The sequence below is a fragment of the Thamnophis elegans genome, chromosome 12, assembly GCF_009769535.1.
Source record: "Thamnophis elegans isolate rThaEle1 chromosome 12, rThaEle1.pri, whole genome shotgun sequence".
Classification (NCBI taxonomy): Eukaryota; Metazoa; Chordata; class Lepidosauria; order Squamata; family Colubridae; genus Thamnophis; species Thamnophis elegans.
The window spans coordinates 10,962,694-10,989,509 of record NC_045552.1 but is presented as its reverse complement, the minus strand read 5'-3'; the positions used below and the strand labels follow the sequence as shown (position 1 = coordinate 10,989,509).

Below are 26,816 nucleotides of genomic sequence, written 5' to 3'. Positions count from 1 at the left end.
AGGGCTGCCTGTATTTCTTTTCCCAGGGAGTGTAATTAGGTTTGCCAGATGAATTGTAGTTCATATTTGTAAAGATGGCTGCGGAAGGCCTTAAGCCCCTCTGGTTCTTGATTCCCTCCCCTCCAAGCTCGAATCTTGGTCTCCTCAGGAAGATGCTCAGACTCAGACAGCCCCAGTGTCCCAGCTCACAAGAGGAAGGGACCTAGGATCTTAGTCTTGATCCCTCCCTCCCCCCAAGATGAGAATCTGTAATCGTCTACTACCAATACCACATTTCAAGTGTTACAACATCCATCCTCTGTGGCCCTTGATGGGAAAGAGCTTGGGAGCATGGGCAAAGGTGCACTGACAAAAGGAACAGGCAGATAAGGGACAGAACAGCCCTCAGATGGACATTGGGTGGAGCAAGGGACTCACAGACACCTTCCTGATTTTTTTGGATGTCAAGAAAATGGTTCTAAAACTTCCAGATACCTTCATCAATTGGGTCATTTGCGGGGTAGTAAAGTGTGTGTTGACCACAGCCAGTTTTCTTTTTCCATTCTGTAATAAGGATGCCCCGTTCCTCACAAGCTGTGACATAGGCCTCCAGTGCTTTGCACAGCACCTGGATGCTTTTGTTTGCACACAGTCGGTTGATGCAATCTTCGTAGTAGCTGGTGGGATCCACAGTGGAACGACACCCCCAAAAAGGTTCATCTGCAAAATGGTTAATAGCTCCACAAAATATCCAACTGCCATAAAGCCCCTTCTTGTCGTCATCACAAGCCAAGCAGTTTCCTTGACAGGTATCGGAGCAAGCAGGATCTTGATCATCGACTTTCCAGTTACTGGCCCAGGCCATGATGGAGGACACTTGTGTCCCATTGAGATCAACCATGTCATCTGTTGTTACCTCGTTGAAGTTCCCACAGAGCCCACAAGTGGCTCCATAATAGCTGCTGGGGAGAGTCACCACTACAGTCCAGTTGCTGTCAAATGATACCTGAAGGCCAAATTCAGTTGCCACGGTCAGATGTCTGTTGCTCTGGCTGATTTTGACTTTGCCATGTGCCACCGTAGTAGGGATGTTGACCTCCAGACCACTGACCTAGAAAGAGAAAAGGAAAAGAAACAAGACCTAACTAACATTTCCTAACATCACTTGAATACGAGCCAGGCGTGTGCAGCAGCTGCCCCCCAAAAATCCAATACAGTCCTAGGCTGCCTTAATAGACAGATAGAATCAAGATCACGGGAAGTGTTCATTCCACTTTATAATGTCTTTGTAGACCAAACTTGGAATATTGTATCCAGTGTTGGCCATCACAATATAAGAGCCGAGGTGGCCCAGTGGTTAGGGTGCAGTACTGCAGGCCACTTCAACTGACTGTTATCTGCCGTTCAGTGGTTCTAATCTCACCGGCTCAAGGTTGACTCAGCCTTCCATCCTTCCGAGGTGGGTGAAATGAGGACCCAGACTGTGGGGGCGATATGCTGACTCTGTAAACCGCTTAGAGAGGGCTGAAAGCCCTATGAAACGGTATATAAGTCTAACTGCTATTGCTATAAAAAGGAAGTTGAAAGTGAAGAGAAGAGCAACAAAGATGATTAGGGGACTGGAGGCTAAAACATATGAAGAATGGTTGCTGGAACTGGGTATATCTAGTTTAATAATGGACTCGGGGTGAGGTAGCAGGCTGAACCAAAGTAGGCCTCAAGCCTGAACCAAACTAGGGTGTCATGATATTAAGCTTTAACTGTTCATATATAGAAATTGCAAACGTTTGCTTTTAGGAAGTATGCACATGAAACCTGCTGAAGCAAAAGTCTCTATTTTAATGTATCTCCTGGCTTGACTGAAAATCTGTCTGGAAAGACACAATTTACTTCCCCAAATGTATGCTATAGTTGACCGTTGGCTGACTGTATTATTATGAAGAGCCGAGGTGGCCCAGTGGTTAGGGTGCAGTACTGCAGGCCACTTCAGCTGACTGTTATCTGCAGTTCAGCGGTTCTAATCTCACCGGCTCAAGGTTGACTCAGCCTTCCATCCTTCCGAGGTGGGTGAAATGAGGATCCAGACTGTGGGGGCGATATGCTGACTCTGTAAACTGCTTAGAGAGGGCTGAAAGCCCTATGAAGCGGTATATAAGTCTAACTGCTACTAATTACTTCCTGTAGACATAATATTGCTGTAACTCAGGTGTATCCAAAACTAGCAGATGGCCTTATCTGAAAGCGATAAACTATATAAGGGATTTCCTGCCTGTCACTCATAGTTCAGGCCATTTATTCTTTGCCATACACCTGCGCAAATAAACTATTCCTTCCCTGAAGAGCTGGCTTGCGTGTCCTGTTTTTTCTACAACAGGGGTGACATGATAGCAGTGTTCCGATATTTGAGGGGCTGCCACAAAAAGTGGGGGTCAACCTATTCTCCAAAGCACGCAAAGACAAGACAATAAGCAATAGATGGAAACTAATCATGGACAGAATCAATCTAGAATGAAGGAGAAATTTCCAATGTTTAAGGGGCTGCTACAAAAAGTGGGGGCCAACCGATTCTCCAAAGCACCTGAGGGCAGGACAAGAAGCAATGAATGGAAACTAATGAAGGAGAGGACCAATCTAGAACTAAGGAGAAACTTCCTGACAGTTAGAACAATTAATCAGTGGAATGATTTGGAAGCTGCTTCCGATCTTTATGCTTGAAACAAGAAAATATATATATATGAAACTTTGGCTGTTGGTTTTGACAAAAAGATTAATTTTGTTGTTGCAGAAATGCCTAGCAGTCACTAAATACATAAAGCAAAAAGTTGAGATTGTAACTATTTTGTATTCATTGAACAATAGCAATAGCACTTAGGCTTATATACCACTTCATAGGGCTTTCAGCCGTCTCTAAGAGGTTTACAGAGTCAGCATATCCCTCCCACAGTCTGGGTCCTCATTTCACCCACCTCGGAAGGATGGAAGGCTGAGTCAACCTTGAGCCGGTGAGATTTGAACCACTGAACTGCAGATAACAGTCACCTGAAGTGGCCTGCAGTACTGCACCCTAACCACTGTGCCACCTCGGCTCTCTTGTGAACAAAGAATGATAGAGTTGGAAGAGACCTCGGAGGCTTTCTAGTCCAACCCCCTGCTGGAGCAGAAGACCCTATACCATTTCAGGCAGATGGCTGTCCAGCCTCTTTTTGAAAGCCTTCAGTGGTGGAGCACTCACAACTTTTGAAAGCAAACTATCCCATTGGTTGATTGCTGTCACTGTTAGGGAATGTCTCCTTAGTTCTAGGTTGCTTCTCTCTTTGGTTTGTTTCCATCCATTGTTTCTGGTCTTGGCTTTTGGAAAATAGTTGGACCTCCTCATCTTTGTAGGAAGCCCTCAATCATTGGAACGGTGCTACTGCACCAGTGGTGGGTTTCAAACATTTTTGAAACCTACTCTGTGGGTGTGGCCTCCTTTGTGGGAGTGGCTTTCCAGCCATATGACCTGGTGGGAGTGGCTTGTCGGCCATGTGTTTTCTCTCTTTCTCTCTCTTTCCTTCCTTTTGTCTCTCTGTCCCTTTTTTCTTTTTTTCTTTCATCTGTCTCTCACTCTTTTTCTTTCTTTCTTTTTTCTTTCTTTCTTTCTTTCTTTCTTCCTTTCTTTCTCTCTCTCTCTCTCTCTCTGTGTCAGTCTGTCTGTCTGTCTGTCTGTCTCTCTCTCTCTCTCTTTGCTTGTGTGTGTGGCAATGGTGGGTTTCAAAACATTTTGGAACCTCTTCTGTAGGTGTGGCCTGCTTTCCGGGTCCACTGGTGGAACCTCTTCTAACTGGTTCGGTAGATTTGACGAACCCGTTCTACCGAATAGGTACGAACTGGTAGGAACCCACCTCTGTACTGCACTGAAAAAAGTTGGAAGTCACTGCTTTTTTCTTTCTTTCCTTTTTTACTTTGTACCAGTCTTTTCTTCTTTACCTTTCCCTATTGCCTCATTATCTTTGTTGCTATTTACATTTTATAATATAACTAGCTGATAACCCAGCATTGCCCAGGTATTTATTTATCCCAATCCTGTTTTAGACAGGAATGGCAAAGCCAAGTGGCAACATAAGTGCGGAATGGGTCGTCCCTCCTTCCATTAACGTCGACGCAATTCCTGGAGAGGCAATGACAAGAGCAACTTCTCCCTGAACCCTGATTTCAGCGACAATTAAATTAGCTAAAAATGCTCAACCTGTGCCCCCAGAAGTGTAGCTTCTAATGTTGGATTTTCCCCCTTACCAGAGGGAGCCCCCTTGCGGAATACTGTGAAGCTGTTACCATGGCAACTTCACTGTTTTGTACAATAGAAGCAATTTTACAGCAGTACAGTAGAAGCCATTGTAAAGCACAACAGGCTGTATCTTAACAGAACACATGCCCTGAGGGGTATTAGGGGTGTCTTATCCCCACAGTATTTTTTTTCCAGAGAGTAAGTCATTTGTGTACCATATTTAGTTGAAATTGCTCGAGGCATTCCAGACTTATGCTGGAGCATACACACACACAGGCCTATATCTATATCTATATCTATATCTATATCTATATCTATATCTATATCTATATCTATATCTATATCTATATCTATATCTATATCTATATCTATATCTATATCTATATCTATATCTATATCTTGATCTAGATATATAGATATATAGATATATAGATATATAGATATATAGATATATAGATATATAGATATATAGATATATAGATATATAGATATATAGATATATAGATATATAGATTTTACAACCCCCGGTATGCCCAAATATGGGAGGAAGATCACTACTTCCATTCTCTGTCCTTCGGCTCGTCACAAGAGACCATCCAGACAGAACCCAATTTTTTTTTTTACTGTTGCCTTTTTGTTACATTTGTTATATTTGTGCTGATAAATAAGCACAGGCTCGATTCCCAGTAACGGTATGGCTAGCTGATGAGAGCTAAATAGTTTGAAATAGATCTATGCTAGTCTCCCTTTATTTATTTATCAGCACAAATATAACATAGATAGATAGATAGATAGATAGATAGATAGATAGATAGATAGATAGATAGATAGATAGATAGATAGATAGAGATAGAGATAGAGATAGAGATAGAGATAGATAGATAGATAGATAGATAGATAGATAGATAGATAGATAGATAGATAGATAGAGATAGATAGATAGATATAGATATAGATATAGATATAGATATAGATATAGATATAGAGATAGAGATAGAGATAGAGATAGAGATAGAGATAGAGATAGAGATAGAGATAGAGATAGAGATAGAGATAGAGATAGAGATTAGATATAGAGATAGAGATAGAGATAGAGATAGAGATAGAGATAGAGATAGAGAGATAGAGATAGAGAGATAGAGATAGAGAGATAGAGAGATAGAGAGATAGAGAGATAGATTAGATAGATTAGATAGATAGATAGATAGATAGATAGATAGATAGATAGATAGATAGATAGATAGATAGATAGATAGATAGATAGATAGATAGATAGATAGATAGATAGATAGATAGATAGATAGATAGATAAACTTTAAAAAGTAATGAGGGATGAAACAGAGGCAAACCAATCAGCTGCAGTTCCTACCGTTATTCGGACATGCTCTTCCTTCTCAATAGTAATATTATGACCGTACACATTGATACGGATTTGCTGGAGCTTGGAAACACCCGGAATGTCCATCTTGCTGTTCTTCTCTTCAACCTTGAAGGGCTCAAGTTTTGGGTCACTGCCGCAGTACTGTGCAATGCTATATGTGCAAGAGTCGTTAAAATCCACAAAGAGACCATCAAACGTCTGGAAATACTTGGCTGTGGTGCCCACACAGGTCCCCGTGTACGTGTGGATGCAAGTTGGTTGGCCGTGTAAGATTTTGCATACTTCTTTCGTTCTGCACTTGAGCGTTCTGCAGGGATCTGAGAGAGGAAAACACAACCCAGCCATACATTCCACTGTTGATTAATTCAGAAGATTCACCGCTCCAAGCACTTAGATCTTAGGATAAATTAATGTATGTTAATGGGTGTCGTTTTCCCATTACCTCCCCTTTCTATCCCATTGAAACCCATCTTTGAGACGGCTTTGAATATCATGAATGCAGCACTACTGCAAAAGGGGATATCTCCATTTTGGACTTTGAAATATGTTGATCTAATGAAGTTTGCATAAAAAATATTTCTTGTTTCAACTCTCCCCTAAAAATAGCAGTAGACTATAGCAGTAGACTTATATACCGCTTCATAGGCCTTTCAGGCCTCTCTAAGCGGTTTACAGAGAGTCAGCATATTGCCCCCAACAATCTGGGTCCTCATTTTACCCACCTCGGAAGGATGGAAGGCTGAGTCAACCCTGAGCCGGTGAGATTTGAACCGCTGACCTGCTGATCTAGCAGTAGCCTGCAGTGCTGCTTTTAACCACTGCGCCACCCCCATGTACCCCCACCCCCCACTGTTTGTATTAGTGTGGGCCTTAGTGAGAGAGAGATTAGTGAGAGAGATGTTGGGAGTGAAAAATTACATCCAAATTGTCATGTGTGAAATCAGCTTTGGGATTCCACAGCAATATTTTCTGGAGGAGGTTGGATAGATTAAATCAATTGTTTTCCCCAAAGTTATCTTCTTCTTTTTTCAACAATGGCCAACTTCTTAAAAGCCTTCAGATACAGTACAAAGTTAATAGACCCATTCCTGGTATATAGTTAATATTACCATGTTTCCCCGTAAATAGGACAGAGTCTTATTTTCATTTTATCGAGCCGAGGTGGCACAGTGGTTAAATGCAGCACTGCAGGCTACTTCAGCTGACTGCAGTTCTGCAGTTCAGCTGTTCAAATCTCACTGGCTCAGGGTTAACTCAGCCTTCCATCCTTCCGAGGTGGGTAAAATGAGGACCCGGATTGTTGTTGGGGGCAATATGCTGACTCTGTAAACTGCTTAGAGAGGGCTGAAAGCCCTATGAAGCAGTATATAAGTCTAACTGCTATTGCTATTGCTATTCCCCCCCCCCAAGAAAGAAGCACTTGGCCTTATTTTCGGGATGGTTTTATTATTTTTGAGGCGCAGGAGGCAGTGAGCATGGTCACATCATGACTGCTGCTGTATTGCAATATTTTTGGGGGGAAGGACTTATTTTAGCGCCCATGTGAAATTTCTAAAAGAGGACCTAACTAATTTACGAGCCTTGAGACAAAGTTCAAAAGAAATCCAGTCATTTATTAGGAGCAATATTTTGGCATGTTCTTCTGCCGAGCCGAATCTGATTTCCAGTTAATGGTGCCTGAACTTTACCCCTGCGGCTCCCCTCCCCTCAGTATTTTAGTGCACGCTGAAAACCCCGATTGGGCTCATTATCCGGGGAGGTCTTATTTTCAGAGAAAAAGGTTATTACATTGCATAATATTGCATCACGCTGATGCAACATATGTCAGGTTGATTAAAAAGCCTTTCACATATAGGATAAATAACAAGAATATACTCCAATATATCTGAAAGGCGTCAGGTTAGGCAAAGGTCAATTAAAGGAAGAAAGAAATATAATCTTAAAACACTATATTGAATCTGATTACTGAATTAATTCATTCCCCATCTCTGCAGAATGCTTTAAATCATGGACCCACCAAATGGGTGGGATTCATGTAATAAAGATTCTAAGCCACAAAAAAAAACCCACACCAAATTGTGTATTAATCAAGCTTACCATGTTGTCCAAAAGCATCTTTTGTTCACCTGGCTGTGAACACATATTGGGCAAACACAGCAGTGGTGGGGTCCGGATCCCATTCCAACTGGTACGGTTGGAACGGGCCTGGCGTTGCCCACATGGACGTGCATGGTATGCATAAGCACATAAGCATGGTGCGCACATGTGTGGTACCTGCCAGCAATGCCTCTGCAAGCCTCCGCGATGCTCCAGCAGAAGCGCCAAAGGCTTTAAAGGACAGGTAAGGAGCTCGGGCAGGTGGGTGGACCCTCCAGAGCACTGTACCGGAATAGTACCCATTGCTCCAGGCAGGCTCCAGTATGCCTATACTGGGGCGTACCGCCTGCAACCCACCACTGAAACACAGTCAAGGTTATAAAGAAAGAATCAATTCCCTCTTACCATTTGTGCAAACAGCAGGAGAACCGCAAGCCTTTCCATTTGCAATCCCGACACTCAACAGCCCAAAGGGGGAGCTGGGATGTTCTATTCTGTGGATGGTATTTGTGGTTTGGCCTAAGTTGTGAGCAGCCCAAGAGTAATCGGTGCCAGAAACTATGCGCCATTGCAGACTATGCAATGGCCTGCTGTCCACAGTGATCCCGGAGGTTTCTGAAGATTTGGCAATGATCAGGGCATAGTTCTCAAACTGGTCACTACTATAGGTGTTATAGGCCAGGCAGTAGCTGGAGATATCAGGTATTGCCATGAAGAACGGTTCATATTTAAGATTCCCAAAGGTGCCACCGTCACTGAAAAACATAACTTGGATGGCAGAACTAGCTGAGATGGACATGGCTGTTGTGCCTTGAATGCCATAAAATACTACCCGGGCAGCTGGCACAATCTTAGCAGTCTTGATTTGTCCATTTTGGACATCAACCCGAGTGCTTTGGGAAGCAGAAACATACACAATGTCATACTCTGTATTAAAAGCTAAAGAGGGAACAATGAACTTTGTGCCCCAGCTTGTCACTGGCAAAAGCTGTTCAAGGACGTGGTCACATTGAATTTGCCTGGAGACACATGTATGTCCACTATAGACAGCCACTGGTTTCTGGGAGACTATTTTAGTACCAGAGAGGTCCACCTGGCCTTGGAACTGAGCAGCCTGATAAGGTTGAAGGGACATGGTCAACTTGCTTCCTCGTAAGTAGGACCTCCCTCGGAAAGTCACAGGACCTTTCAGGTAGATATCAATTGAGGTGGTTTCTGCCCAGCTTATAATGGCAAATTCTCGGTAGCGATCGGTACCCACATTTGGAGTCATGACATAGTATTCGGTACCCAAGCTTTCCATGGGATAGACAATAGTGGTGCCGGCGGACTGTGGTTTGTAGGACAGGGAAACGATGGAGATATCATTGTTAGCCCGGATGGTGAGTGTATTATCAAAAATGTTGCTTCCAACCATCTCAGCCTCTGGTGGGATTTTCACTGAGAGTGTTTCTCCAGCGTTCACGTTGACCGTTACCCTCAGCGCAGGTTGTTTCATGGAGATAGTAACAGATGTGGATTGAACGGAACCTGTGATGAGAAGCTTAAAATCTCCCTGGAACCTTCGTGGGTAACCATTTTGCATGAATGCAGTCAGAAACTCTTTTCCTAATGGGCTTGAGGAAACGGGGATGGAGAGGACATTTAACATGATCCAGAAAGACCAACTCAAAATTCCTAAGTAGGGAAACAGGAAAATTTAGATATTATAGCATTTTAAAATAATCTCAAAACATACCTGGTGGTATGTGAGAAAGACCTTGGTCAGAGAGCTGCTGCCTAGGGAACAGTCAGATAAGAGAAAGCTCACAGCTAAATAGTGAATGGGGAAAGAGGCTCTGTAGAGACCCTTTCTAGTTTTTTGGATAGGAAAGGAGGGGCGAGAACAATTGGATTTTCACACTTGCAAGATTGACGTCAGCCTCACAGGACGAACCAGACAGGAATTATGACAGCAATAGCACTTAGACTTATATACCACTTCATAGTGCATTACAGCCCTCTCTAAGCGGTTTACAGAGTCAGCCTACTGCCCCTCCCCCCAACAATCTGGATCCTCATTTTACCCATCTTGGAAGGATGGAAGGCTGAGTCAACCTTGAGCCTGGTGAGATTTGAACTGCCAAACTGCTGGCAGCAGGCAGTCAGCAGAAGTAGCCTGCAGCACTGAATCTAACCCAGTGGTGAAATTCAATTTTTTTTTACTACCGGTTCTGTGGGCGTGGTTTGGTGGGTGTGGCTTGGTGGCAGGGAAGGATACTGCAAAATCCCCATTCCCACCCCACTCCAGAGGAAGGTTACTGCAAAATCTCTATTCCTAACGCACTCTGGGGCCAGCCAGAGTGACATTTGCCGGTTCTCTGAACTATTCAAAATTTCCACTACCAGTTCTCCAAGCTACTCAAAATTTCTGCTACCAGTTCTCCAGAACCTGTCAGAACCTACTGGATTTCACCCTTGCTCTAACTACTGTGCTACCATGGCTCAAGAGCTACTTCTACTTAATTGTAGTGTTATGTTGACAAATCTTGCAAGACTAGAAGTACAATTTCCTCCCCCATCCCATCTCCTTTATTGCCCAAGAAACCAGGGAGAATCTCTTTTGAGCTTTTTACTCTGGCCACTATTCAGTTATGAGTTACACTGTCTGTTATCTGACAATTCCCCAGGCAATGTCTCTTGGCTCAGTCTCCCAAGGTTTTCCCCACACACCATTACAATAACGGTGATGAAATACAATGACTAAACAAGACCATCTTTCAAATAGCCTGTGCATTATGAGCCAAAGGAGTCTGTGATTTATGTACAGCGTCTCTGTCCATTATTTCTCTTAATCTATTAGTCCTCTTGCCCTTGTTTATGTTTGATCCTCTTGTCTATCACTTCTCTTTTCTACTAAGATTGTATCATTTTATTCAAAGCTTGGGCAGGGGCTACTTCCCCACACAATCTCCTTCTCTCGATTGAAGGCAACATGTTGAAAAGTTCCAAAGATTTCTTGATTTGTGCAATATTTATCTGGCCAGAATGTTATAAAGCTACGGCCAGGAATCTTGTGTCTTCTGCCAAACGTAGAAGGATATCTTACATTCACATCAGCACAGAATGTGAAGACTTGCCTCTTGTGCAATTACATTCCCACTTGTTCCATTTACGAAAGAGAACAAAGGGCACCAGGGATGGCATGGAGTACTCACCAAAAAACATACCCAACTTGTTCCAGAGGTTGATTATCTCCATGATTGAACGCCTATCAACCGAAGCTGCAAAATAAGTTATTAAAATCAGTTCTTGTCCTACATTCAGTGGGAAATTTTGTCTTTCCAACTTCTGGCTGTTGAAAGACATTCTGTGTTTTTATTTGTGTGTCTATACGTGCCTTCAAGTTTGTCTTAGCTCCTGGCAACTTCCTGGACAAGTCCTTACATTTTCTTGACAAGTTTTCAGAAATGGTTTGCCGTGGTCTGATTCCTAGGCCTCAGAGAGAATAACTGGTCCAAGCTCACCCACCTGGCTTTGTGCCCAAGGCAGGACTAGAACTCAAATCTCCCAGTTTCTAATCCGATGCTTTAACCACTACACCAGGGGTCTGTAACCTTAAACACTCAAGGAGCCACAAAGGTCCTAATGGGAAGCCCTCTGTTCAATTCTGGAGGGCGTGTTCCCCCACCATAGAGTCTTCTCCTACCGCAGCATCCTTTTTCCTCTACTTGTCCTAACCAAAAGCCCTATCAATTGTGGAGCCGACTGGTGACAGGAAGTCACAGCAGTGGGATGAAAGAGCCACATGCGGCTCCAGAGCCACAGGTAGCTCCCTACACTACACCAAACTGACTCTCCATGTTTTTATAGCACATTAACTTCAAATGTGTTTGCGAACAGAGGGGCTCAATTCAGTAGTAATCTCCATGATTCAGTAAAAGCTATTCTTCACTCACATACAGTTCAATCTAAATAAGACCAACAAAAATTTCCCATATGGATAAGATAAATGCTACCGAAGCTCCCTGCAATCTGAGGAACATTTTACTTATTTTTGAGTGTTTACTGGAGAGTTACAAAACTCACATCATACATAATCTCTTTTTTTTTGGGGGGGGGGGGGCTAATAAATAGAATAGTTTTGGGCTATTAGAGATGGTTCATCTCTCTCAAATCATTCATCAGAAACAAGAGGAACAGTGCTAACGATAGTTTAATAGCTTCTGTAAATATCTTGTGTATGTATTTTAATATAAATATAGCATAAAGAACCAGTTTGACCTGGTGGCTAAGGCACCATGATGGAAACTGGGAGACTGGACGTTCTAATCCTGCCTTAGGCGTGAAAGCTGACTCCTGGGCCAATCGCCAGGAGACTGTGAGTTCTCTTTCTGCTTTAGGCATTAAAACCTGGCTGGGTGACCTTAGTCGACTCCAGTCCCTCTCTCACTCACAGGGTTGTTGTTGGGAAAATAGGAGAAGGAAGCAGTATTACGTATGTTTGCTGGCTTGAGTTGTTAAAGGCAGGATATTAGTAAAATATTAAAGGCAGGAGTTAAATAAGACAAACACCCTGTTCTAAATTGTTTTTGAGTACTTTTTTAACTGTAATTGTTGTGAGCAAATAAAGAAATAGTAAAAGGAATAGGCTGTTTATTTTACCCAGGGGTGGGGGTGGGGGTGGGTTCCTGCTGCCATTACTACCAGTTCAGTACCCAAAATATTTTTGCCTGCACGCATAGGAACCCACCTCTGGTGGTGGTGGGGGAAATCAGGGGTCAGAAGACCACAGTCAGCAGCAATGCCTGAATAAGGAGAGGGGTCAGAAAAGTTTAGATGGTGACCACAACGGAGTGATTGAAGCCTAGTTTATTTATTCAGGTTGTTGGAGGGGTGGGTTTCAACCGGTTCGCGGCGGTCCCCGCGAACCGGTTGGTCGACGAACCCGGAAGTAAGTAACTTCTGGGAACGGCGAAGGGCCCACCCATCCGCCCGCGTTACTTACCCAGTTTTGACGAGTTCTGCGCTTCCACACATGCGCAGGACGCATACAGTGCCTGCGCGATCCTCCAGGAGCAGCTGGAGCATCACACAGACGTTAGTACACATGCGTGCGCTGCACGCGTGCACGAGGACGCCACCGACTCCGTTCCAACCAAACCGGTTGGAACGGGGCGAGAAACCCACCCCTGGTCCAGTCCCTCTCTCACTCTCAGGGTTGTTGTTGGGAAAATAGGAGAAGGAAGCAGTATTACGTATGTTTGCTGGCTTGAGTTGTTAAAGGCAGGATATTAGTAAAATATTAAAGGCAGGAGTTAAATAAGACAAACATCTTGTTCTAAATTGTTTTTGAGTACTTTTTAACTGTAATTGTTGTGAGCAAATAGAGAAATAGTAAAAGGAACAGGCTGTTTATTTTACCCAGGGGTGGGGGTGGGGGTGGGTTCCTGCTGCCATTACTACCAATTCAGTACCCAAAATATTTTTGCCTGCACGCATAGGAACCCTAAGGTGACCAGATTTTCAGATTGGAAAAGAGGGACGCCTTTGACCGGGGAGGGGGGGGGCTTGATTAAAAAAAATTTTTTTGTCAAAAGGTCACCCCAGGACACTGAAACCAGCATAAATACGAATCTGTTGCCAAACAAAATTTTGATCACGTGACCATGAGGATGCTGCAACGGTCACTAAGTGTGAAAAATGGTCATCAGTCACTTTTTTCAATGCCATTGTAACTTTGGTCACTAAATGTTTTCCCCCTCCTCGAGACTCCTCACTTCTTCCTTCATTCCTCTTGCTTATCTACCTTCACCTTATCTGTCTTCTGCTCTTTCCCTCTCTTCCTTCCTTTCTCCTTCCATCCTCTCTTCTTTCCTCACTCACTCCCTTCCTCCTTTTTTCTCTTCCTTCCTCCTTCCATTCTTTCAGCTTCATTTCTTTTGCCTATCTACCTTCTCTGTCTTTCTGCTCTTTCCATTTCTCTCTTCCTCTTCGCTTCTGTTCCTTCCTCCTTCCCTCCTTTCCTATTTCTTCCTTCTTCCTTCCTTCTGCCTATCTACCTTCACCTTCTCTGTCTTTCTGCTCTTTCCCTGTCTTCCCCTTTCCTCCCTCCCTCCCTTCTTTCCTTTCTAGTTCCATCTTTTCTTCTTTCCTCTCTCCCTCTTTTTCTTTTTTCCTTCCTTCCTCCTTCCTCTTGCCTATCAACTTTTTTTATTTTTTTTGTTACATAGACGACACATACCCACAACAATAAAAACAAAACAAAAAGAAAAAGACCCATCATCACATATAGCATGTCATTTGGTTACAAGTGTTTTAACATTTATCATTCTTATACATTTATTATTTCATTTAATAGGTTATAATATACAGTTTGGGTTGCTTTGTTTACCATCCCTTCCTCCTGTTATAACACCACCTTATTTTCCCTTTCTTTTCTCCCTTCCTCCCTTCTCTACTTTCTTCCTTCCTGCTCTCCTTTCCCTTCCTTCTTCCTGTACCTTTCTCCTACTCCTGCTCTTCCTCATCCCCTTCCTACCCTCTCTCCTCCTCTTTCTCTCCTTTCCATCCTCCTCTCCTTACCTCTTTCTTTTCACCCTCTCTCCCTTCTCTACTTCCTTCCTTCCTCCTCTCCTTCCCCTTCCTTCTTCCCTTACCTCTCCTTTGCTCCTGCTCTTCCTCTTTCCCTTCCTACCCTCTCTCCTTCCTTTTCTCTCCCTTCCATCCTCCTTTCCTTTCCCTTTCCTTTCTCCCTCCCTCCCTTCTCTACTTTCCTCCTTCCTCCTCTCCTTCCCCTTCCTTCTTCCCTTACCTTGCTCCTACTCCTGCTCTTCCTCTTCCCCTTTCTACCCTCTCTCCCCCTCTTTCTCTCCTTTCCATCCTCCTCTCCTTACCTCTTTCTTCTTTCCCCCATCTTCCTTTCATTCTCTCCTCCTTTCTCCCTTTCTCCCAACTCCCTTTCTGGGAGTTGAAGTCCACACACTTTCAAGTCTCCAAGGTGGAGAAAGACTGATCTATCTAATTAATATAATTATTTCTCCCTCTCTTTTTCACTCTCTCTCCAGCGCACACATGCAAATGCATAGGGCAGCCCACCTCACACACAGGTAACTCCAGGCGGCTTACGGGAAGAGGAAAGCCAACCACTCAACCACGCGGGGGGGGGGGGCAGGATTTCGCCAAGAAAAGTTAACTTTCCTGCGAAAGGGGCCGGCAGCCTCTCAGCTCTTCCCGGCCGGGGAGACCTCCCCCCACTTCCACTCCTGCGACCCACCTCCCGCCTCCTCGGAGCTTCAAGCAAGCTAACTGGGAAGGCCGGGGAAGAAGAAGAAGCGGTGGCGCGAGGTCAGCGGTCCTTGGGGGCGTGGCGGAAGCCCTGCCAAAGTGCCCCTTCCCCGGCCCGGCTGCCGTTTCTGCTGCTGAGGGCGGAAGGGGAGGAGGAGGAGGAGAAAGATAAAGTGGCGGCCGCACGATCCCTTCAGCAGCCGAGGCGGGAAAGGTGCATTTTGACAGGGCTTCCACAGCGCTGTGGAAGCCCTGCCAAAGTGCCCCTTCCCCGGCCCGGCTGCCGTTTCTGCTGCTGAGGGCGGAAGGGGAGGAGGAGAAGGAGAAAGATAAAGTGGCGGCCGCACGATCCCTTCAGCAGCCGAGGCGGGAAAGGTGCGTTTTGACAGGGCTTCCACAACGCTGTGGAAGCCCTGCCAAAGTGCCCCTTTCCCGGCCCGGCTGCAGTTTCTGCTGCTGAGGGCGGAAGGGGGGGAGGAGGAGGAGAAAGATAAAGTGGCGGCCGCACGATCCCTTCAGCAGCCGAGGCGGGAAAGGTGCGTTTTGACAGGGCTTCCACAGCGCTGTGGAAGCCCTGCCAAAGTGCCCCTTCCCCGGCCCGGCTGCCGTTTCTGCTGCTGAGGGCGGAAGGGGAGGAGGAGGAGGAGGAGGAAGAAGTAGCGGGATGAGCAGCGAGCGGAGCCTCATTTAAAAGCAACGATGGCCGTGGCCGCTCGTTCACTCCGCCGCTCTTGCATGGAGGTCTGAGGAGGCAGAGGGGGAGGGGCGTGAAGGAACCAGCGCGGCAGCGGCCGCGCTGGGTAGGTGCTGCCCCAGAGTCCAAGGGTGGGCGGGCTGGCGAGCGGGCGCCTTTCTCGCACACAGGGAAGGGAAGGAGGGCTGCGGCGGCTGTTTTCACTAACCCCGCGCAGGTTACTAATTCCCACTGGTTACTCACCAGTGAAGCTGAAGCAGCAAAACAAAGCAAACGCCCGCGAAATGAAATGGAGACTCCTGCGACTCACGCGGCGTGCTAAGAGGACTCCAGCCAATCAGTGAGCTGGCTGGGATGGAAAACTTCCGTGCGTGCTTAAAGTTTTCCATCCCAGCCAGCTCACTGATTGGCTGGAGTCCAGGCCAATCAGGGAGCGGCAGGCTGGGCTGGCTTAGATTTTTAGAAATAGATGAGGAAATAACGAGCGAGCTAGCGGCAGCTGATGGGCGGGGGAGCCAGCGAGCGCCAAAATAAAGCAGGGTTTTTTGAGAAGCAGGCGGGACGCGGGAAAAACGATGAAAAATCGTGCCTGTCCCGCCAAATCCGGGATGTCTGGTCACCTTAAGGAACCCACCTCTGGTTTTTAAAGGGGGGTAGCCACCATCTTGCCTTTCCTCCCCCTCCCTTCCTCCTCTCCCCCTCCTCCCCTCCCCAGTCCCTCCCCCCGCCCCCGCACAGCAGATGCTTCTGCCAGGGAGATTTTCAGTATATTGAAATTAGAGTCCCACAGCTGTTTTTTAAAAAATGAGACCATTTTCATCCATAATTGAAGAGCTAAAATAGGAAAGAAGGAAATTGTGTGATCTCAAATGCCTTTCGGCTCGTAATTAAGATTCTGCCAAAAGGAATTTTTCCCCCTGTTACTCAGAATCCTGTACTTTGCAAAAGCGTAAGTAAAAGCGAGAAGGGAAAAAAGAAAGAAAAAGAAAGAAAGAAATTTAACCAGCAAATCATCCTACCTTGAAATTAGGGAGACAGGCACTTGTTGAATTTCTGCCTCTTCATACAACTGTTACCCTCTTTCTTGTGTCAGTGAGCAAAAACAGCAGCCCAGACTTAGAAAATGCACATCTCGAATTTTAATGTTGTATTATTAAAGAACAGGATGGGTTATATCACTTCAGTTGAGTTCAGTTTATTATATTTATATGCCGCCCTTTTCCCCCGAAGGGGACTCAGGGCGGCTCACAACTCGAACTGGGGAAGGGGGACACAGACAAATTTTTTTTAAAAAAACAAGCATAACAATGTATAATTTAAAACTCACAACAGTCATACCATTCGAGACGGGGGCAACAGTTCTTTAGCCCCAGGCCTGTCGGAACAGCCAGGTTTTAAGGGCTTTGCGGAAGGCCTGGAGGGTGGTGAGGGTTCGAATCTCCACGGGGAGTTCGTTCCAGAGGGTCGGAGCAGCCACAGAGAAGGCTCTCCTCCGGGTAGTCGCCAGTCGACACTGGCCAGCGGATGGGATTTGGAGGAGGCCTAATCTGTGGGATCTAATAGGTCTAGTGGAGGTGATTGGCAGCAGGCGGTCTCTCAAGTACCCAGGTCCAATACCATGAAGGGCTTTATAAGTGACATACCTTGCAAGTATGACTCCCTACTAGTTTTGCCTTGCAACTGACCATCCCATATCTCACAAGGGACAAAAGCTATCCCATCTACCAAACTAGCCATCAACGCCCTAATTAACAACCAAAAACTCCACACAACCAGGAGCCATATAAAAACAATGCAAAGAACAGCCCAGTGTGCATATTCTGGAGAAAGAGAACTTTCCTGATGATGGACTCCAGCAAAGGCTTGAAATTTTGGACCTGGACAACTGAGAACTACACCGCCTACATTCTGACCTAAGCTTAGTACACAAAATTGTCTGACACAAACTTGAGTGTAGAAAATACGACTCCAGCAACAGAGTGGTCAACACCTGGAATGTGTTACCTGACTCTGTTGTTGCATCCTCAAACCCCCCCAAAACGTTAACCTTAAACTACCTACCATGGACCTCGCTCCATTCCTAAGAGGTCTGTAAAAGGAGGCATGCATAAGCGCACCAGCGTGCCTATCATCCCTGTCCTACTGTTCCCATTTATTTGTACTCATTTCTTATGTAAATACTTAAACCTGCTTATACTTACATGTTTATATGTTAGATTCATACATACTTGCTTTCTCATACATGCTTGACAAAGTGTAAAAGCTTGGAAGAATAAACCTTTGGTCCTGGTGACTAATTCAGTATGGATCTTGCAACGTTTTCCTGGGAGCTGTATATTTGCCTTCATTCACAAAAACTGTACGTTCTGAAATTCGTGAGCATGATTTAGTAAAAGACAACACAAATTTCCTTACCTTCTGTTCCATGGACTTATGTGACTAGAACACGATGGTCCCAATGTAATTCTGAGCTTCCTCCTTTCGTTTCTCTTGATTTAAGAATTAACAGCTATTCCCAGAATGCTCTCTGGGGAAGATTTAAATAAGATTCGGACATAAATATATCAACCAACACTTGAGAGTCAATATTCCTAGGCTGTGGATATGATTCTGATTGTGAAATGATTGACCAGCAGGACACCAATAGTGACTAATAGGAAAATATGCTTCAAATTGGCCTTTCACTTACTCAGAATTTACAACCCACCATGGCTAACCCTTGGAGAGAGTGATGCAACTGAAGAGAGGTTGTGTATGAAGTGTCAGAGACCGAATCTGGCAAGTGCAGTGCAATGACCACGCTGCCAACAATTTTTCAGAAAATTGCATTTGTAAGGCTAAGAGTTGCATCTTAACTTCATTCCAGCAGAACAAAGTTGCCTGTGGGCTGTATGCCAAGCTTAACAAAGCACAATCTAACCAATTTTGTGCATCTGCGTAAAAGAAGATTCGAGATTTCCATGGACTATGTCTAGTTGTGGTCATTCTTTAGGCCAGCATTGGTCACTACTGCTAACCAACATTTGCTTATCATTGTTTATAAGGGGGAAACAGGGTGGAAGAAACAGTGCCTAATGAGTTACTGGTGACAAAAAAATGCTGAGAAGAATTGTGAAAGTAAGAGAGAGATATGAGCAAAAAGGAGTAATATAACAAAGAAGGAACAAAAGGGATTCTTACCACCGAATCACCTAGAATGCTGGGGAGATGATGACCCATGGTCTACATGTTCCAGAGGGTCGGAGCAGCCACAGAGAAGGCTCTCCTCCGGGTAGTCGCCAGTTGACACTGGCCGGCGGATGGAATTCGGAGGAGGCCTAATCTGTGGGATCTAATCGGTCTAGTGGAGGTGATTGGCAGCAGGCGGTCTCTCAAGTACCCAGGTCCAATACCATGAAGGGCTTTATAAGTGACATACCTTGCAAGTATGACTCCCTACTAGTTTTTCCTTGCAACTGACCATCCCATATCTCACAAGGGACAAAAGCTACCCCATCTACCAAACTAGCCATCAACGCCCTAATTAACAACCAAAAACTCCACACAACGAGGAGCCATATAAATACAATGCAAAGAACAGCCCAGTGTGCATATTCTGGAGAAAGAGAACTTTCCTGATGATGGACTCCAGCAAAGGCTTGAAATTTTGGACCTGGACAACTGAGAACTACACCGCCTACATTCTGACCTAAGCTTAGTACACAAAATTGTCTGACACAACGTCCTTCCAGTCAATGACTACTTCAGCTTCAACCACAATAATACACGGGCAAACAATAGATACAAACTCAAGGTAAACTGCTCCAAACTTGAGTGTAGAAAATACGACTCCAGCAACAGAGTGGTCAACACCTGGAATGTGTTACCTGACTCTGTTGTTGCATCCTCAAACCCCCCCAAAACGTTAACCTTAAACTACCTACCATGGACCTCGCTCCATTCCTAAGAGGTCTGTAAAAGGAGGCATGCATAAGCGCACCAGCGTGCCTATCATCCCTGTCCTATTGTTCCCATTTATTTGTACTCATTTCTTATGTAAATACTTAAACCTGCTTATACTTACATGTTTATATGTTAGATTCATACATACTTGCTTTCTCATACATGCTTGACAAAGTGTAAAAGCTTGGAAGAATAAACCTTTGGTCCTGGTGACTAATTCAGTATGGATCTTGCAACGTTTTCCTGGGAGCTGTATATTTGCCTTCATTCACAAAAACTGTATGTTCTGAAATTCGTGAGCATGATTTAGTAAAAGACAACACAAATTTCCTTACCTTCTGTTCCATGGACTTATGTGACTAGAACACGATGGTCCCAATGTAATTCTGAGCTTCCTCCTTTCGTTTCTCTTGATTTAAGAATTAACAGCTATTCCCAGAATACTCTCTGGGGAAGATTTAAATAAGATTCGGACATAAATATATCAACCAACCCTTGAGAGTCAATATTCCTAGGCTGTGGATATGATTCCGATTGTGAAATGATTGACCAGCAGGACACCAATAGTGACTAATAGGAAAATATGCTTCAAATTGGCCTTTCACTTACTCAGAATTTACAACCCACCATGGCTAACCCTTGGAGAGAGTGATGCAACTGAAGAGAGGTTGTGTATGAAGTGTCAGAGACCGAATCTGGCAAGTGCAGTGCAATGACCACGCTGCCAACAATTTTTCAGAAAATTGCATTTGTAAGGCTAAGAGTTGCATCTTAACTTCATTCCAGCAGAACAAAGTTGCCTGTGGGGTGTATGCCAAGCTTAACAAAGCACAATCTAACCAATTTTGTGCATCTGCGTAAAAGAAGATTCGAGATTTCCATGGACTATGTCTAGTTGTGGTCATTCTTTAGGCCAGCATTGGTCACTACTGCTAACCAACATTTGTTTATCATTGTTTATAAGGGGGAAACAGGGTGGAAGAAACAGTGCCTAATGAGTTACTGGTGACAAAAAATGCTGAGAAGAATTGTGAAAGTAAGAGAGAGATATGAGCAAAAAGGAATAATATAACAAAGAAGGAACAAAAGGGATTCTTACCACCGAATCACCTAGAATGATGGGGTGATGATGACCCATGGTCTACATGTACTCTCTAAGATCCCATTTTGGAATTACCAAATCTCTATTATGTCCGCTTGTTTGATTGATTTCTGTCCCATCTTCCCTTGAGGATCGTATATAGCTGCATATATATAGCACTCTCTCCTTCAATTTTTTTTCTTCCCCAAAGCCATTGATTTTTCACAGAAAAGTGTCATATCTAATGATTGAAACTTTATTGGGGTGATGGCATTCTCGGAGGGAAGAGTTCTTTATGATTTGGATATCTTTTTAAAAAATGGGGAGGGGGAACATGGTTTAGTCACCAGTGTCCTGTTCAAATTGGCATTGCTTAATTTTATTTATTTATTTATTTTAATTTGTCAACAAGTGCAAGGAAACATGTAGGAAAAACACATGAAAAAATGGCACAAATAAATGAATAAAAATAAGCAAAACATAGCCATAAACACATAAAAAGAGTCCATATAAATGGGACAGTAGGACAGGGACGGTAGCAGTGGTGGGATTAAATAATTTAACAACCAGTTCTCTGCCCTAATGATTTCTTCCAACAATCAGTTCACCAAACTGCTCAGAAAGTTAACAACCGGTTCTCCTGAAGTGGTGCGAACTGGCTGAATCCCACCACTGGATGGTAGGCACACTGGTGCGCTTATGCACACCCCCTTAGGGACCTCTTAAGAAATGCATAATGTCCACGGTAGACAGCTTAAGGTAAAAGGTATGGGGGTTAGAGGAACTAACAACAGATTGAGTAGGGTGTTCCACACATTTACTATTCTATTGCTGAAATTGTTTTTCCTGCAATCAAGATTAATGCTTGAGTAATTAATGCCCAAGTATAATAATAACACCACCCCAAAAATAAGGCCAAGTACTTATTTTGGGAGGGGGAGGGTCAAAGGAAAATAGACCCTGTCTTATTTTTGGGACAACACGGCAGTAGAAAGCATATTTGCACATAATGTGGTGATTTTCAAACTGGTTGAGCCATTTGCCCCTTTTCCTGGTCTTGTATAATGTCCTCACCTTCAAACTACACCCCACTCCCAGACTTGGTTGTTTTACACATGTTGTCTCAGTAGTGGCTGAGTCCACAACTGGATCCCTGACTCAGATGCAATATCTGGTTCCAAGGCCTTTCACCTACATCCCTAGTTTACGGCTTAACATCACCGGTTTATATAATAAATCACAAGTTAGGACCCTGGGTGAATCGAGCTATAAATTCTCCATTAATCCAGCAGGATTCATTCTGCTAAATTGCTGATGCTTGCAAGAGAGCTTCACAAATGCCCCTGAGCTTAGAGCTGAATTAGAGAAAGTAAATGAGTAAAAGGTCTTCAGAAGAAGGGTAAAAGCAGCAGAGGTGCTTTTCTATGACTTTCAACACAGAATCTTGTCCTCTGGGGCGATCAGCCACAGAATATTCAAGTCAAAAGTCAAGTACTCGGCCTTGTCAATCATGCCGTTAACTTTTGTCTCTGCACTCCCTCTGACTTTGATTCCTGGGAACCCACCCTTGCAAAGAATTGAAATAAACAAGAAGTACTTTACCAGAACTATGCAGTTTCCTCAAGTTCACCAGCTGACATACCAAATGGAAGATAACAAGTCCAGGAAACACAATTTCTGACTTGGTTTCCCCCCCCCCCCAACAACAGTTCTTAAGTGTCACACATTGTTTGAACCCAGCTGTTGGGAATTGTGCAAGAAACCATGGCTGAATCTTCTTTGGAAAAAAAATTTTTTTTTTTATTGAACAGTTTTCCCACCATTTTTTAACCCAGTTATCACCTTTGCAACATTTCCACATTGGTATACCTCCATTATACCATTTTTATCCATAGATGTGTACATATACTTCTTTCATACTTATTAATCTAATAATGTACTAATTTATCTACAATACATCTTATATCCATACATATATACATATACTTCTTTTATACATATTAATCTACTAATGTATTAATTTATATACAATACTTATATCTATATACGTGTGCATATATTTCTTTTATACATATTAATCTATTAGTGTTCTATTAGTGCACTATTTTATATTCAATACATCTTTCATTTTTTATCTTATTTATTTATGCAGCTTTGTAATTATTTTCTGATTTTTTAATCTTTCTTCCTTTAATGCTTTCTTATTCTTTATATCTGTCCTCTAGCCATTTATTATTCCATACCAAGTAATAATCAGATTCTACTTTATCTTTTATTTCTTTTGTGAGTCTGTCCATCTCAGCACACTCTAACACATTTTTGTATCACATTTTCCTCTGATGGTATATTTTTATTCTTCCAATTGTGTGTGTATATAATTCTCACTGCAGTTATGACATGGAATATTAAATATTGAAATTTTCTCATAGTTCCCTGTAATTATCCCTAATAAAAATAGTTGTAGCTTTAATCCTATTGGTTGTTCAACCAATAGAATCTTTTTTTTAATGATACAATTCTTCTTTCCAGGTCAGTTTTGGTCACCTAAGAATTTAAAGTGGGACAGAGTTGATAAAGCTGGCCGTTTCCCATTCTGACCTTCTGATCTGATCTGCCAATGTTTCTGCTGATGGCTTTCCCCAAAGCTTTATCTACTCTGAGAAGGAAGCAGACTTATTTGGGAAACTGCCTGAAGCATAAGGCACAAATATTAACTTGTCTCTCTACATCATGAATTGTGTAAGCATAAAACTGAACCCTTGCAGCAGCAAATGATTTCTCCAAGAGCCTGGAGATCTATAATGCCATCTCTAATGGAAGATGAGACAAAATGGTCATATAATATGGAGGCCTCCAACCTTGGCAAATTTAAGGCTTGTGGACTTAAACTTCCACAACTCCCCAGCCAGCCCTGGGAATTCTAAGAGCCAAGGTGGCGCAGTGGTTAAATGCAGCACCGCAGGCTACTTCAGCTGACTGCAGTTCAGCAGTTCAGCTGTTCAAATCCCACCAGGCTCAAGGTTGACTCAGCCTTCCATCCTTCTGAGGTGGGTAAAATGAGGACCCGGATTGTTGTTGGGGGCAATATGCTGACTCTGTAAACCGCTTAGAGAGGGCTGAAAGCCCTATGAAGTGGTATATAAGTCTAACTATTGCTAATTCTGGGAGTTGAAATCCACAAGTCTTCAAGTGGCCATGTTTGGAAACCCCTGATATAATGGACAATACAATACATTGTATTGGTAGCGGTTAATTTCTGACATTCTATGACATTACATCTAAATATAAAGTTTGTCTCCAGTTGTATTCCAGAAGGTATGGCCAGTGTTCACACAAAACCCATGCTTTACTTAATTGTGGTTTATGAAAGAAACTGCTATCAGTCTGGCACCAAAAACATGCTCAACTATAAAGAAAAGCACATGATGACTTAAAACGAGATATGAGCTTACCTAGGGACTCATGAATAAATAAACAGAAGAGGAACTGAAGAAACATTTTCCTCCACCCCCAGTAGAAGAATCATCATCAATCATTCAGGTCTGATTCTGGGCCACACAATGGATCAGTGCTCTCCATTCCCTTCTGCCTCGCTCTGCCTCCTTCCGATTCTCCATGGTCATCCCAGGGTCATCCTTTATAGGGTCCAGCCAATGGGTACTAGGGCAGCCCCTTCTCCTTTTTCCTCTGATCACTCCGAATGGAAACAGATGCTGAGGTTTCTTCCAGCTCAGCCTACTCACATTTTAAGAGCTCCTCCACATTGGCCATGAAGATCAGGATCTCCATGCCTACAAAACCAAACCAAAATATGAATGTGTAATGTTTAATGACCATCAGCCCATATGAAGACACTGACACTTTTGAAGTCTGCTATGGAAGCCAGTTCCGGCCCCCTTGATGTTTTCAATCTGAATTTCCATCAGACCAAGCCAGAGGTGGGTTCCTAACAGTTCAGACTGGTTCGACTGAGTAGGTAGTAACTCGGCCGGCCACACCCCCCGAACTGGTTCTATCAGTGGTGCTTTTTGCTTCTGTGCATGCGCAGAAGCAATTTATTTACTGGCGTACATAGTGCAGCCCTGATTGAAATGGCAGTAACAGAAGCCGGAACCCACCCCTGGACCAAACCTATCTAGCCAAGAAAAACATACTATGGAAATGATAACCCAAAACTGATAGAGACAGCCAGGTTTCCTAACATGATGTAAACAGGATGAGGTTCTAGGATTGGGATGGCGAACCTATGGCATGCAAGGCTATTTGTCAGGACACACGAGGCATTGCCCTGTCAGCTGGCCAGTGCGTATGCCTCTGCAACCACCCCCAGAGGCCCTCTGGAGGCTTCAGGAGCTTCCCTGAAGCCTCCGGAGCGCAAAAAAACAGCCTTACGGGCAAACCGGAAGTTCGGGGATGGACTTCCAGTTTGCTTGCAGGACCGGTTTAAGTCCTCTGGAGCCTTCAGGGAAGCCTCCTGATGGTCTCTGAAGGCTCTGGAGGACTAAGAACAGTCCTATGAGCAAACTGGAAGTGACTTCTGGTTTGCTCGTTGGGTCGTTTTTTTGTCCTCCAGAGCCTTCAGGAAAGCCTCCGGAAGGCCCCTGAAGGCTCCGGAGGCCTTAAACTGGCCCTATGAGCAAACTGGAAGTCTGTTGCCCATAGAGCCAGTTTTTTTGCACTCCAGAGGCTTCAGGGAAGCTCCTGAAGCCTCTGGAGGGCTTCTGGGAGTGGGGGGGGCTGTTTTCACCCTCACCAGGCTCCTATACAGCCTCTGGAGCCTGGGGAGGGCGAAAAAAGCATGCAAAAAATGGGTGGTCGCGCCTGTCATGCACACATGCATGCTGGGGGTGTCTCACATTGTATTATGGGTGCGGCACGCCCTTGCACAACCCCTCTGCGGTCCCCCCCACTTATGGCACACGAGCCAAAAAAGGTTCGCCATCGCTGGTCTAGGATCTCAAATATGCATACATACTGGGTACTGTACTAACATTTCTTAATACTAGGATTAAATATCACACAAAGCTATGATTTATTAACTCTTGTGTTTTTCATAAATTGCAATGGCTGCAGTCATAGGGCACACTAAACCAAAATTATGAAAATCATAATGTATGAATATAATTATTCTGCCCATTACATCTGTTGCCTGCCCATTACTTTGTGGAAGGGGACAATATTTAAAAGTTGATAAAAAGGCAGAATGGTTTAGTTGGTGTGTGGTGTGCTTTGAAAAATCTAGTTCTCAGACATTTCCCACCATAGAACCATCTAGATTTATTGGGACTACAGCTCCCATGATCCATGGACACTGGATCCACTGAATAGGGATTCTGGAGGCTGTAGTCCTAATCTATTTGACATCCTGTTGGGGAAGGTAAATGGGAATTTGTCCCAAAGAAAGACTGAGCTAATAGATAATAGAAATGAAACTTAAGAGAAAAAAGGAATTAGTAAAATGATAATTACAGACTTTCCTCCCCAAAACTGCATTCATTAGGGAGAAATCTCTGGTTCTCCAACTGTTGCTAACTAGTAGTAGCTCTAGCTCAAATGACCAGAAACTGAAGACAAAAGCTGAAAAATTTAGTTCTGAATTTCCATCTCCATTTTAGATGAAGGATGATTTTTCCCCCCCTCCTGAACTAAGTAGCAGCCTTAACATGCATTTTTCCCACACGGTGGGGAAACTCAGCAAGTTAGCTGGAGCCCTGTTGCTCTACGGTGAACAATTTGGTTTGGAGCACCCCAAGATACAATCAAAGATGGTCTCTTACCTGTAGTTTTCACAGTATTGATCCTGGAGAAAGAAAGAAAGAAAGAAAGAAAGAAAGAAAGAAAGAAAGAAAGAAAGAAAGAAAGAAAGAGTTGTCCACTCTGTTTTTGACGTTCCTTTTTACAGGAATTCTGTCAACGCCTATTTCTAATTTATAGAGAAGTTCCAGTGGTCTCAAGGGTTTGGTTTCTTGGCAGAACAAAGGGAAGAACTAAATGGCCTATGTTAGGAAGCCAACAGAAGATATGTGTGCTCTTGGCTCGTCAATAAATGCAAGAGATTGAGTTAATTGTATCCTGGAATTGATACAACCATGTGGATGGAGAGTTTCAGCTA

At 43.8% G+C, this 26,816-nt stretch overlaps 1 protein-coding gene across 2 annotated transcripts in view; it reads right to left on the bottom strand.

Moving 5' to 3' along the window:
- Positions 1 to 26,547, bottom strand: part of LOC116516208 (IgGFc-binding protein-like) — a 52,255-nt gene extending 25,708 nt beyond the window's left edge. For both annotated transcript variants that reach the window (XM_032228629.1, XM_032228630.1), the window contains exons 1-6: positions 26,482 to 26,547; positions 24,157 to 24,495; positions 10,919 to 10,984; positions 8,127 to 9,398; positions 5,613 to 5,941; positions 475 to 1,090 (exon numbers count right to left, since the gene is read on the bottom strand). In XM_032228629.1, coding sequence (XP_032084520.1) covers positions 475 to 1,090; positions 5,613 to 5,941; positions 8,127 to 9,398; positions 10,919 to 10,984; positions 24,157 to 24,202 — 2,329 coding nt within the window. In that variant the 5' untranslated portion in view covers positions 24,203 to 24,495; positions 26,482 to 26,547. The remainder of the gene's footprint in view (positions 1 to 474; positions 1,091 to 5,612; positions 5,942 to 8,126; positions 9,399 to 10,918; positions 10,985 to 24,156; positions 24,496 to 26,481) is intronic.
- Between the last annotated feature and the right edge of the window lie 269 nt (positions 26,548 to 26,816).